This window comes from Spermophilus citellus, assembly GCF_964194105.1.
Source record: "Spermophilus citellus genome assembly, chromosome: 15".
NCBI lineage: Eukaryota > Metazoa > Chordata > Mammalia > Rodentia > Sciuridae > Spermophilus > Spermophilus citellus.
Genome location: NC_138195.1, coordinates 59,332,820 through 59,345,962, shown reverse-complemented (window position 1 = coordinate 59,345,962; position 13,143 = coordinate 59,332,820). Strand labels below are relative to the sequence as shown.

Here is a 13,143-nt window from a genome sequence, read left to right as displayed (position 1 = left end):
TCCTACTGACCTAACATTGCCTTGAAGAAGAGGAGGGAGGAAGGAATACAGACCAAAGATTGAAGGGGAAGGTTTCCACCTTCAAATGCAGCACTTAGTTATGTTAAATGATGATACAATTACAACTTATTTGAATATCCTAATCGGCTTTCTCTATCCCTTTCTCTACCTACCTACTTATCTATTTATTTTCTGGTAATGGGGATTGAACCCAGGGTCTTTACATGCCTGGCAAGTGCTCTACTCCTGAGCCACATCCCTAAGCCCTGGCTTTATTTTTTTTCTTCTAGAATGAGGCAATGCTTTATTCCATAAAATAGAGGAAGTGTTCCCATGGTTCTAGCAAAGGTGATTGGTTTTACAGACAGAACAGGACTTAAAGAAACAGCAAAAAGAACAAAAAGCAGCTGTAACCCCAGCAACTCAGGAGGGTGAGGCAGGAGGATCTCCTTCTGGAAACCTTAGCTAGACCTTATATCCAAATACAAAGTAAAAAGGGCGGTCTTGCAGCCAGCCTGGTGAGAAACAGAGCGCTACCTGCTCTCCCAGCTCTCCCGGCCCTTTGCGGGCCCTGAGCCCAGGCAGGTGAGTTAGCTAGGGGCTTCCAGGACAGGACACGTCCTCCCCTGCAGATCCCCAGAGCTCCATCTGCGACTGCCCATTGGCTGTCCTGGCTGTTAAGGACAGGTGAGCCTATCATCCAGGATGGATGACCTGATGGCGGCAGTGACCTGTCAACCCAGAACCCCATGGGATGCCCGGCACTTCTGGCCCTACATATGGCCCAGGAGCCTTATGTCCCTTCCAGCTGAAGCTGCTAACAAAGACATGGCACTTTGGGTGGCGGCGGGTGTGGCATGACAAGAAGATTGGCCGGCCGCACAAACGCCTTCTAGGCCAACAGGGGCTTCGAGGGGCCAAGAAGGAGAGTGGACACTTGAAAGGGGGGCGGCGCCTTGGACAATGGAACCGCCTACAAAGGGCCCTCCGGGAGTGTGCAGCGCTGCTCCTGGAGATGCACCTTGTCCTTGCAAGGCTCACTGAGACCAGAAGGGTCCTGGGAGGTGAGCAAAGCCCCCAAGACGACGATGGGAGGGACGATCAGCTGCCTGGGCAGTTTGTGGTGGTTCTGTGGAAGAGAGAAACAGCAGAGCACGACCCCGCCTCTGACCCTTGGAAATGCCCACCCGCTTGGGGAAGGACGCGGGCCTTTGTAGGTGGCCTGGGCACATCACGGGAAAAAGCTGCTCGCCATTTGCCTCCAACCTTTGAAAACTGCTGCTGCTCTGGGCCTTGTAAATGCGAAGAGGATGCCCGACCTATGGTAGGGTTAGGAAGTAACCTCTTGTAAATGCCCCTGTGTTTGAAGAAATCAGAAATGCCTCTGGAAGGGACTTTGGAGGGGATCTGTTAGTCTGCCTCTAGGAGCCACACGTGTCCAGTCTGTTCAGGGGGTTGATGGACATGCAGAAGACTGACCGTGAGGAGGTCCGGTGCCAGACTGCTTTTACGGAAAAGACATTTTTCGCATAAAATCCGTTGTCTTGTGTGTGCATTTTTTCCTCATTATTGTATATATAGTGAAAATGTGAATACTTAAAAAAAATCTAGACTTTCTAGATGTTCTAAAGTGTCTGATATATGTTAAAAGTAGAAGTGGTAAAATATATAAAACATTTTGTACATCTCTTTGTTAAAATTTTTTATGAAATGTTTCCCCCCTCTCCGGGGGTGGGGGGAGGGAGTGGTGCGCAATGGCCAAACCCTTGTTGGGTAGCAGGGATTGCTGGTCCTATGGAGCACCGTGCCAAAGTTCTTACAGTGAGCCAAGAGTTGTACCTTATGTCTATGGGTTTTGTTTTACTTTGCTGTGTATATAGTATATATAAAGGACAAATGAGTCCTCATCTACATCTAGTCTTTCTAGATGTTAAAGAAGTTGTCAGCGTATGACAAAAGTAGGATAGTAAACCAATTTTGTATGTTTTGGGTTAAAATTCCTAGGAAGGACTGTCTTGTGACATTTTGAGCATTATAGCCCACTGGGTTGGTGAAGGGCCAGAATGCTCATATTTTGAAGAATTTTCAAATTAGAACTATTGTTACATGCATGCAGTGTGTTCAAGACTGTCATGTACATAGTGGACAAATTGAGTCTTTACTTGAAACATCTAGTCTTGTCTAGTTTTTAGAAGTGACCAAAGTATCTTAAATATCTTTTTGCTAAAATTTATTTGAAATAATCTTTTGGAAATGGAACTATTAAACCACCTCTGTGAGCAGTATAGCACTGACTGTACTTGCTCACTGATGTGGAGGAGGTGGGAAGGAAGCAATTGCAAAAGGTCATATGTTCGTGTGTTCATACTCGGACATTTTCAGACATCAGTTTTCTGTATGTTTTGTGCATTTGGTTTTGCTGTATATATAGTGTATATAATGGACAACTGAGTCCCGATTTTGTAACATGTAGTCTCTAGATATTAAAGAGGTTGCTGGTGTATGACCAAGTAGTTAGTAAACTTAGAACATTTTGAACATTTTTTGTTGAAATTCATAGGAAAGCTTGTCCTTTGTAAATGACTTTTGGATATGAATTTATTCAACCATCTCTAAGTGTTACATATGCCTATACTTGTCCTCTGGACTGAAAATAGAAGGAAATGAGGAGGGAAAGTCTCAAATACAAAATGATCATATGAGAAGATACCTCAGATTATAATCAATGCTACGCCTGCAATTTTATTTACCAGTGCTGTGTGCATTGTGGACAGGTTCTTATTTGGAATATTAGTCCTTCTATATATTTAGAAACGTTTTATATATTTAAAAGTAGAAGTAGTAGAATTGAAACTTTTTGTCAATAGCTTTTAAAATTAATGAGAAATACTGTTCACTTTCTGTTACAATTCATAGAAAGGGAGACTTCTGAAAAGAACTTTTGGAAGTGAAATTGTAACATTACATCATGTGACACTCAGGGGTGACACATGTGACAGAGCAGAAAGAACTAGTAGAAGTGAAGAATTCTAGGCAAGAATGATCCTGCTTAGAAGACACTTTCAGATGTAACCACTGTTGCATGTGTGTACTTTATTTAACACTACTATGTACATAGTGGACAAACTTAAGTCCTTATTTCAAACATCTAGTCTTTCTAGATGTGGAGAAGTGCGCAAAGTATGTTAAAAGTAGAGGTAGTAAATAAGACATGTCCTAGATATCTTTTGGTTAAAATTCATGAGGAAATATCTGTCTTGTGGAAATGGAATGATCCAAACAGTTCTCTGAGCAGGACATATTATATCAGTGCTGGTTCAGGGAGGAAGAAGGAAAAGAAAATATGAAGGGCTTTATACTAGTGTATTTTCTGTGAAGCACAATTGACCATTGTCCCTTCTATTTGTGAGTTTTGTTTTATTATTCTGTGTAAAGAGTGTATATAAAGGACAAATGAGTCCTAATGTACGTCTAGTCTATCTAGATGTTAAAGAGTTTGCCAGTGTAGGACCAAAATAGAGTTAGGAAACTACCACACTGAGTACATGTTGTGTTAAATTCATAGGAAAAACTGTTCTTAAAACCACTTAGGAAGTGAAAATGTTAAGGTCTCAGCATTACAGATGCATAGTGAATTGTGGGTTGATAAGACTAGAAGGGGAAGGCTTCTAGGCCAGAATGTTACTGTTGGAAGAAACTTTCACATTCCAGCCTTTAAAAAAGGGGGGAGTTTTTCTTCAAAGTATAGCCTTTGTTAAGTAAGTGCTGCTGTTTCTTCAGTGTTACTATATATATAGTTGGAAACTTCAGTCCTTATGGGAAACATCTAGTGTTTCTAGATGTTTAAAAGCTCACAAGACATGGTAAAAGTAGAGAGCTAAAGTTGTGTGTTGTTACTACATAGGAATGGTTGCCATGTGGGGGAATGGAGTTGTTGAACTTGATGTCTTGGAGGGTAGGTTGAAAGTTCACTGGGTGGGGGTGGGGAAAGAAGAAAGTATGCATAGAGAAGCATTCTGTGCCCCTTAGATTAGTTCAGATTGTCTAGCCATTATTATATGTGCATTTTAGTTAATCTTGCTGGGTCTTAAAGGATAAGTCCTAATGCCCAATGGTTGTTAGAAGTAGCAAAATGATCCCTGTATCAATATCCTTTTGTTAATCTTGAGGAAGAACTGCCTTCTGAGAATGACCCTTGTTAATCCACACTTTGGGGCTAGGGGTGGTCCTGAATTTAGTCCCTGGAATGGGGAAGCAGGAAAAGAGGAAGTGTGAGGGGAAGTGCTCTTGGCTACTGTCTCCATATCTGGATACAGGTTTACATTATAATCATAGATGAGCCATCTGTGTATTTTTTGGGGAATTGTTTTCATTGTGCACAATGTTCCTAATTCATTTCACAACATCTAAGCTTTCTAGATGTCCTGAGGTGAAGTGAATCATAAAAAGGAGTGCTAGTGGGCAGGGACTATAGCTCAGTGGCAGAGCGCTTGCCTAGCATGCGTGAGGCACTGGGTTTGATCCTCAGCACCACCTGAAAGTAAAAAAAAATAAAATAAAGGCATCCTATCCATCTACAACTATAAAAAAATTAAAGAAAAAAAGGAATCCTAGTGAATTAGCCAATTTGAAAATATCTTTTTGTTATAATTGATAGAAAAGATGCATCTTGGACCTGGAATTGCTTTAAGTAAACTACAATGCCCCAGAAGGGCATTGTGTATCAAGACTTGTCCCTTAGGCTGGCAGCAGAGGGGCACAGGGAAACACAGGGAAAGATTGAAGCAAGTCCTCAAAGATTTATGTTTTGACTTGAGCCACTGGTGTGTGTGTGTGTGTGTGTGTGTGTGTGTGTGTGAGTGTGTGTGTGTCTGTCTGTCTGTCTGTACTCTAGGAATACTTTAATTCACTGGGAACATGCATTCTTGCAAATATTTCAGTAGTAGAAATCTAATAATGAAACAAGCTTGGTGTACTCTCTTGTGGTCTTATTTTAAATTGAGCATTGAGGGAATGCATTATTTTAATTGTAACTCTGCCAATATGTCTACCTAGAGACCTGTGGCCATTTCATCTTTAGTGAAATTTTTGTCCCCAAGAAAGGATAACGGATTGAGTTGTGGTGTAGTGCATTCTTGGTTATCAGAAAAATATCCATGTAGCTTTTTAGGATTTTGAATTGGTGAATATTCATGATGTGAGGAAAAGCTTGATACACACTACCATCTCAATCAATATTGTTTATATACATGCACAATCTAGTGGAGAAGTTCAACTAAGCTGCTTGAGACTAGATGACTTTGTTCTTTGCTTGTGTTTTTATTTCCTGTAATGTGCAATTAACTTTTAAAAAATAAAACTATTTTCTTAAAAAAGTGAAAACAGTGGGGATTGTAGCTCCATGGTATAGTGCCACTCAGTTCTATCCCCTGGTCGGCCCCCCCCCTCCCCCAGAAAATCTGATAGAAGTGCAGGTCACAGGTGGAACACATACTCTCTGTCTCTCTGTCTCTCTCTCTCTCTCTCTCTCTCTCTCTCTCTCTCTCTCTCTCTCTATCTATCTCTATCTCTATCTCTCTCTCTATCTTTTTCCAGGGGAGGAGGAGGAGATGCTTCTTTCCTTGTCTTATTTATTTATTTACTTACTTATGGTCACCAAAAAACTTGCTAGAAGCCTCCTGGCTCCCTCTGAGCCCTCCTCTCCCCTCCCAGGTCAGAGCTAGGCCCTGCACCCATGCTGAAGGCACTCACTCGGAAGAACAGGGGATCAGCCAGTGTGAGACCCACTGGAATTTACCCTTGAGTCACACAGGGCAAGGATGTGCACCAGAAAGTCTCTGGGGCTCTTTTGGACCACCCCCCACCCAGCCTTCCTGTGTGTCTCCCTGCCCTCTCTTCTGATCAGGGGTCACCTTTCACAGGTGTGGTCCCCATGGGGATGCTGGCGCTGCCTTCAGACTGCCCCAGGTGTCTCTTCATGGACCATTTTTTGAGCTGGAGGGAACCAGTCTTGGCTCATTTTGCAGGCTTGCAAAGGACTCCTTTTGGGGACAGTCAGCCACAAGGACCTGAGCATGCAACTGGGCGCCACCAAGGGGTGAGGATGGCTGAGGTCAAAGCCTGGAGAAAAGTGGCCACCCACAGCTAGATAAAGGAGGGAGTCAGGAAGGAAACACTGCCACCTGGTGACAGGCAGGAGAAGCCCTGGGGAGGAGGTGGGTGGGGAGGCCTCCAGTTACTCCACAAAGAAATGACTCTGTTTTCCACCAAATCTTCCCAGAACTGGAAAGTGTTTCATAGTCACTTGCTTTGTTTTTTAAATTAAAACAAAAGTCCTAGTGTGCATGCAGCAAGAAAGGATAGATGATGGGTGGACGGAATTACAGTGCAAAGTTGTGGAAGTGGGATCTTCCTGCCTCAGCCTCATGAGTCTCTGGGATTACAGGCATGCACCACCATGCCTAGTGACTTGTCTTGTTTGTAATTGGGTTACTTTATTGTGGAATTGTAGGAGCTCTTTTATATGATGAATGTTAACCTCTTATCAAATATACAACTTGCAAAAATTTTCTCAGCTTATGTTTTCACTTTGATGATTGTGTTATTTGATGTAAAGAAGTTTTTACATTTGATGCAGTTTACCCATATTCACTTTGTTACCTGTGCTTCTGGTGTCAGATGCAAGAAATGATTGTCAACTCAAACATCATGAAGGTTTTCCCTATTTTCTTCTAAGTGTTTTATAGTCCTAGGGTTTTTCCCTAGAACTGAACCCAGGGCTTTGTCCATGTGAGACAAGCATTATAACTACTGAGCTATATCGCCAGCCCTTAATTTTTATTTATTTATTTGTTGAGTTTTCACAGATTTCAGAAGTGATCCTTGGATAAATATACATCCACCACAATAACAGGACATTAAAAAAGCTTCATGGACAGAAGAAATAAGCACTTTAGAGATCCACTGAGCTGAATCTGAACTTGTGAGTGTTCTATATTTAGGATGATGAATGTCCCCAGAGGCCTATAGGGTGGAGGCTTGGTCCGCAGCCTATGGCACTCTTGGGACATGGTGGGACATTAGGCAATGGGGCCTAGTGGAAGGAAGGTAGGTCACTGGGGAGCACTGGCCCCCAGCCCTTTGCTCTTTCCCTCCAGACTGCATTGCAGTGACAGTTTGCCCCATTGCCTGCACTCACCATGATGTCCTGCCTCACCACAGGCCCAAAGGCACTGGGGCAAGTTACCATGAACTGAAATCATGAGTCAGAGCAACATTTCCCTCCTTATGTAGGTTCATTATCTCAGGTGTTTGAGTATGCTGAGAGCAAACTAGCTCAGAGTCCCACCCTGCTGCATTGTCATGAGAATATAAATACTGATTAATTTAATCCTAAAATTTTCCATTAGAGAACATGATATCAAATCATGATAACAAAAACAGGAAGATGAAGGCCTCTGGAAGCTACTGTACTAAAACTACCCACTGGTAGCTACAGATACTGTTTATGAGACTTCTACATTTTCACATCAGGAGTTTATAAGACAGATGGTCAAAGAGTTCAATCCATAAGTTCCAAAGTAGGAGAAATGAGAGGGGTTCACATCAAGTGACCACCTCCCATTCTCATAATGCCAGATAGGATTTTTTCCTTGTTGGTATTTTACTTTTGTTGAACTGGGGATCAAACCCAGGGCCTCACGCATGCCTAGCAAGTGCTCTAACACTGAGCCTCATCCCCACCTCCCCACACCACTTTTAATTTGTCTGGAGACCAATTGCAAGGTATAAGGTTTCCTCAGGTTTTTCAAGGAAATGGAAGGCTATAGTGAGGTAGACTCTTCAAACAGTCAGGAATGTTGGGGTCCATTCTGGTCTTGACATTGTTTGCTGATGACCTCTGCATACACAGCAGTTTTATCATTGCTTTCCTAGAGAAGAAAATTGTTAGTGGTCCTTATTCCACAATTTTTGCTGACATCACTCTCGCTTTTTATATTGTTTTTATACCATGCATAGTTTGATGGAAGTTGATTTCATGCCTCCTCATTGCAGAGCACAGACAGCAAAACAAAATGTGAGATGGAAGTAAAACAAAAATTGTTCTTTGAATAGTATCAGTATCAGTTGTTTCCCTTTACAATTATTTTTGCAGTATGAAATTGAAATTATTCTACGTATATATTTTACAACTGGTTGACACTTTGATACAGCCTCATGATATATGTAAATTTCCTCTTGTTTTTAATAGCCACGGAGTATTCCATTTCAAATATATGCAATATTTCTTGGCCAATCCCACTTAAAGGCCATCTGGATCTGAATTCCATTTTTTTAAGCTAAGGAATTTATAATACAGTAGAATTAATAGGTATCAACTCCATCTTGTGTGTGACATGCCTAATAAACACCAGAACTTGCCATCCATTTGATATCTGACTAGCATTTTAGGGACTAACAACCTGTCACTCTTAAGACAGGCTCCAATAAATCTGTGTGGGCACTTTAGGCTCCTGTGTGCATCTGTGCTGACCGGAAAAAGAAAGTCCTAAAACCAACAGGCATTCAAAGAAGGTGTTCCAGTTTACTCGGCCACCACAATTATTTTAGCCCTCTGAGCTTAGGTTATAGAAAGGGGAAGTTCAAAGTCATCAGGAACCAAACTGAGATACAATGCCCAACTCTAGTTGGACAGTGGCAGGTGTTCTGAAGATGAAACTTTGGATATTCCAGGGTCGTTCAGAAATTTGTAAGGCCAACTCTGGAAAAAAGACCAGAAATATTCTAAGCTTCTAATTCCTTCTTTAATCATAGCACCTTCCTTCTAATTCCTAAGAAAACAGCTCCCAGCTCTATTGTCACACTTCATTTCCTCTTTTGTATTCCAAAACTTTTAAGCTCAATGCTGCTTACACATGTGTAACCTGCACAGTACTGACTTGCTATCGACAAATGGACCTGACACAAGGCCCAAGTGGAGATATAAGAGCAGCTGCTAGGGCCAATCAGCAGTGGACTCAGGGCCTCCTTGACACTTCTTCCACAACTATACAGCAGAAATGCTTGTCGGAGTCTCTTGCAGAACATGAAGAAGCTTAGTGGGAGCCTGCCCTGCCAAACTTCTCATCAGATTTGTCTGTTACCTTCCTTGAGTCCTGCAAGAACATTTCAGGGAGGACCCAAAGAACATGCAAGACGAATTCAGGTACTCCCTCTAAGTGTCCTCCAAGCATCGAGGTATCTGAAAACTGTAGTTTCTGGGGGAACAGTCTTTTCACGGAGCCCAGGATGGAAGGGGAGCTCATGGTAGAACACAGGTTTAGCATGAGTGAGGTGATGCAGTAAGAAGGAAGGAGGAAGAGAGCAGAAGATAACAATGGAACAGCTTGCTGCTTGGGCACAGAGGTGACACATGCCTGTGATTGCAGCTACTCCAGAGGCTCCTGGAAGAGAGGGATCACAAGTCCAAGTCCAGCCTGCCAGTTTAGACCCTTTCTCAAAATAAAAGATGTTAAGGTTTGGATATAAAGGATTGGGATGTAGCTCAGTGGCAAAGCTTCACTGGGTTCAATCCCCAGTACCAGGTTGAGGGGCAGGGAAGCTGCCTTCTGACAGGAGAAACCACAGAAGCATCTGATGCATCATCTGACTCATCCTAGAAAACGACCTGACCCACTGGCAGGTGCTTGCCATGCTGGTGTGTTCTCCAGTTGAGGTACAACGAAGCCAAAAAATACCTTCTCAGGGACTGGAGGTGCCCTTCAGTGGTAGTGTGCATGCTCAGCAAGTGTGAGGCCCTGAGTTCAGTCCCCAGCACCCAAACAAAAACTTTGCCTAGTGTTTCCCTTGAAAGAGGAATAAGTCACAGAGTCAGTGTGCACATTTCACGGCTTTTTATTGAGATTTAGAGAAGATCAGCTGTGGAAGCCAACAGGCTCACTGTCCTGGTGTGCCCAGGGCCTCTATGGCGTGGGTGACAGCATCTGTGACAGTGTTGGTCACACTCTCAGTGACTTCCTTCGCCACTTTCTCTCCTGACTCTTGGGCATTCTTTAAGGCTTCAGCAAGGGCTATCAGAAAGAAAAACAGAGAAAAAGTCAGGGTGAACCCCTCGCTGTGCTCAGCATGTCACCTTGAGAGGCAGGGGGCTGGGGCAGTCTGACAGGACCAACCCTGGACACATCCCATGGGGCAGAGGCAGAATAAATTGAACCTCATTCTCCTTGGACTGGGGTTTTAGCACAGGGGTAGAATGCTTACAACATGCACAAGGCCCTGAATTCAGTCCTCAGTACCACAAAACAAATTTGGTTTTATAGCCACAGCAACTTGCCTTTCTTCAGTTATGAATGAGACTGAGTATCTGCTCATGGATTCATTGGCTACTTATTTTTATTTTTGTGTTTATATCTTTTGTTCTTTCTTATATTGGATTGTTAGATCAGATTATCACTTCTATTATAAATATTTTGTGTCTGTCTGTGGCTTTGTGTGTATGTGGTACTGTGGATTGAACCCAGGGCTTAATGCATGCTAGGCAAGTGCCCAACCATTGAACTACACCCCCAGTCCTGTTTGTTTTATTTTGAGATAGTCTCACTAAGTTTCCCAGGCTGGTATTGGATTTACACTCCTTCTGCCTCAGCTTCCCAAGTGGCTGGGAATACAGATGAGCATCATAGCATGGGGCTTATCATTTTATATTTTCAATGTTTTGTCCCAGTGTGCTGCCACATGGTCTTTTGTGACCTTGTGTTCATATTCCTCAGAGAGGACTACCTGGATGGAACTATAACAGGAGGATTAGTCTGAACTGACAATTGCATCCACAGATAATTGCACACCAATGGAAAGGATGCAACACTGGGGATGGGGGTGGATGGGGGGCGGGTTCTGACCTGGTGGGGCAAAGAATCCTTTGGCCCCACTTATCAATACTTTCTTCTCCCCTTCCTGCATCTCTTGAACTTCTTTTCTTTTTCTTACAGAAATAGGAATTGAACCCTGGGGTGATTCTACTGCTGAGCTACATCTTCAACCCTTTATACTTTTATTTTGAGACAGGATCTCCCTAAGTTGCCTATGCTACCCTCAAATTCACAATCATCTTGCTTCAGTCTCAGTTGCTGGGATGGTAAGCATACGCCACTATATGCTGGACTTGTTCTTTTTTAATTTTCATGCTCAGTACTGAAAATTGAATCCCAGACCTCATGCAGGCTAGGCAAGCTCTCTACCCCTGAGCTACATTCCCTGGCCCTTCCTTCTCTCCTTCTCTCCTTCCCCCTGTCTCTCTTTCTTTTCCTCTTTCCTTCCTTTCCTTCCTTCTCTCCTTCCCTCTTTGCCTTTGCCCCATCCCCGTACCCCAGCCCTCAGTACCTTGCTCTCCATCCTCAGTGGTATGCTCCACCATGTCCTTCACCGCTTCCCCCAGAGCATCAACTAAAAAAAGGAGACCAATTCAGACAAATTCAGAGACAAAGTCACCAAGGAAGCCTGCTTCCCTTCCCAGCACCTCTGGACACCCAGGGTGGAGCTCCAGGATGCCACCCCCAGCCAATTCAGGCTGGCACAGAAGGGCCTGGCTGCTGAAAGGGAGCTGAGGAAGCCCAATGAGGACACAGGGCCCTCCATGCTCCTCAGTCTGGCAGGGACTGAGAACAGGCAGTTTTGACACAGAAGGTCTCCCAGGTCTTCAGAGAAAAAGATCCAAACTGCCAGCTGACCACTCAGCACCTGTGTTCCTCACCTGTCCCCAGGAGCCTCATCTGGCCTGGCCTCTCTTCTACCACGGATCCTGGATTAGGCTTCACAGGTAGAGAGGGCTGCTTGGGGCAGTGAGGCTCTGGGGGCTGCACCCTAAACTGCCCTCCCAGCATCTGCACCCCATAGCTCCATCTCTCCTGGTGGGGTGATAGGCCAGCGTTCCCAATGGGCCCTCAGTGGGCCTCAAGGCCTGGCCTGATTCCTGGGATCAGCTTGGGATAGGCCCAGTCAAGCCTGCCCTGACCCCACACAGGGGGAAAGGAGCCCTAGGTCCTTACCGGCTCCCTCAGTGGCCTTTTCAGTGTGACGGGCCAGGTTGTCAGCCGCTATTTGCCCCAGGAGTCCCAGCATTGTGCAACAGCAGGCAGTGACAGCCGGATGCTGGGGACTGAACCAGTGTGCTTTTATACAGGCCTCTGATGTCTCACTAAGCACCAAACCCTCACCTGACCTGTAGGAAGCTGGGAAGGTGAGTCACTGGAGATGGCAGCAAGAGGAAGAGGCTGGGAGGGCATGGCAGTGCTGGTCAAGCACCTCTTGCACTGAGACACCCCACAGTGCCCCCACCCATGTCCTAGCAACCCTGTGCAGCAGAAGGACAGGGATCAGGGCTAAAGCTGAGCAAGAGAAGTCAGCTTGGGCAGGGGCCTGGGTGCTCTAGGGGAGGACAGCACTCAGAGACAACTGTCCTACAAGCTCAGACACTCCTATGTATCTGGTGAAAATGCCCAGGATTCCCCGTCTGCTAATTAAGGTTCCCAGTGTGGCCTAGTTAGGATTTTGGAGTTTTTATGGATGTAGGGATTCAGGCATCCCCTGAGGTCAGGCACACAACAGTGGTGGGCTGGCTGAGGTTGTAGCTCACTGATACAGCACTAGCCTAGCATGTGTGAGGCACTGAGCTCAATTCTCAGCACCACATAGAAACAAAGGTTCATCAACAACTAAAAAATATTTTAAAAATAAGTAGTAGTCACCAATGCCCTTTCCATTCTTAAGGACCTTGGCTCTGCAAAACACAGGAGGTCACAGCCTTGAGCTAGGTAGTCACTCCGACTTTCAAGTCAGTTGATTATCATTCACTCATGCTCCTGAGTCGCCCAGTACTGGGGCAGCCAACATGTGGAAGAATCCTGGCCTGTCTGCACTTGGGGGATCAGTCTGTAGGGGAGATTCTGCAAGGTCAGAAGGTCACATTCCAGGTCCTAGAGTAGACCCAGCAGGTTCTCTGGACCTAGCTGGAATTCCACAGAAAGCAGCTTTACTGGCCCCTTACACATCACACAAGCCAAGTTGCTGGAAGAGCTCAGAGCTAAGACCAGCCTCCCTGGGGTGGGTTGAGTATGCTGTTGGCAGCAGCACCTCAGGATCCTAGGC

General features: G+C 44.6%; 1 protein-coding gene across 1 annotated transcript; it reads right to left on the bottom strand.

Annotated features, from left to right (window-relative positions):
* Window positions 1-9,936: 9,936 nt before the first annotated feature.
* LOC308634400 (uncharacterized protein) lies at window positions 9,937-12,139 on the bottom strand (the record flags this gene model as incomplete). The annotated part of the gene is made up of 3 exons (XM_081268232.1): window positions 12,045-12,139; window positions 11,380-11,442; window positions 9,937-10,070 (listed from the first exon to the last, which is right to left on the bottom strand). Exons 1-3 carry the CDS (start codon window positions 12,115-12,117, stop codon window positions 9,937-9,939), a joined length of 270 nt encoding a protein of 89 aa, XP_081124358.1. The 5' UTR covers window positions 12,118-12,139.
* Window positions 12,140-13,143: the final 1,004 nt, after the last annotated feature.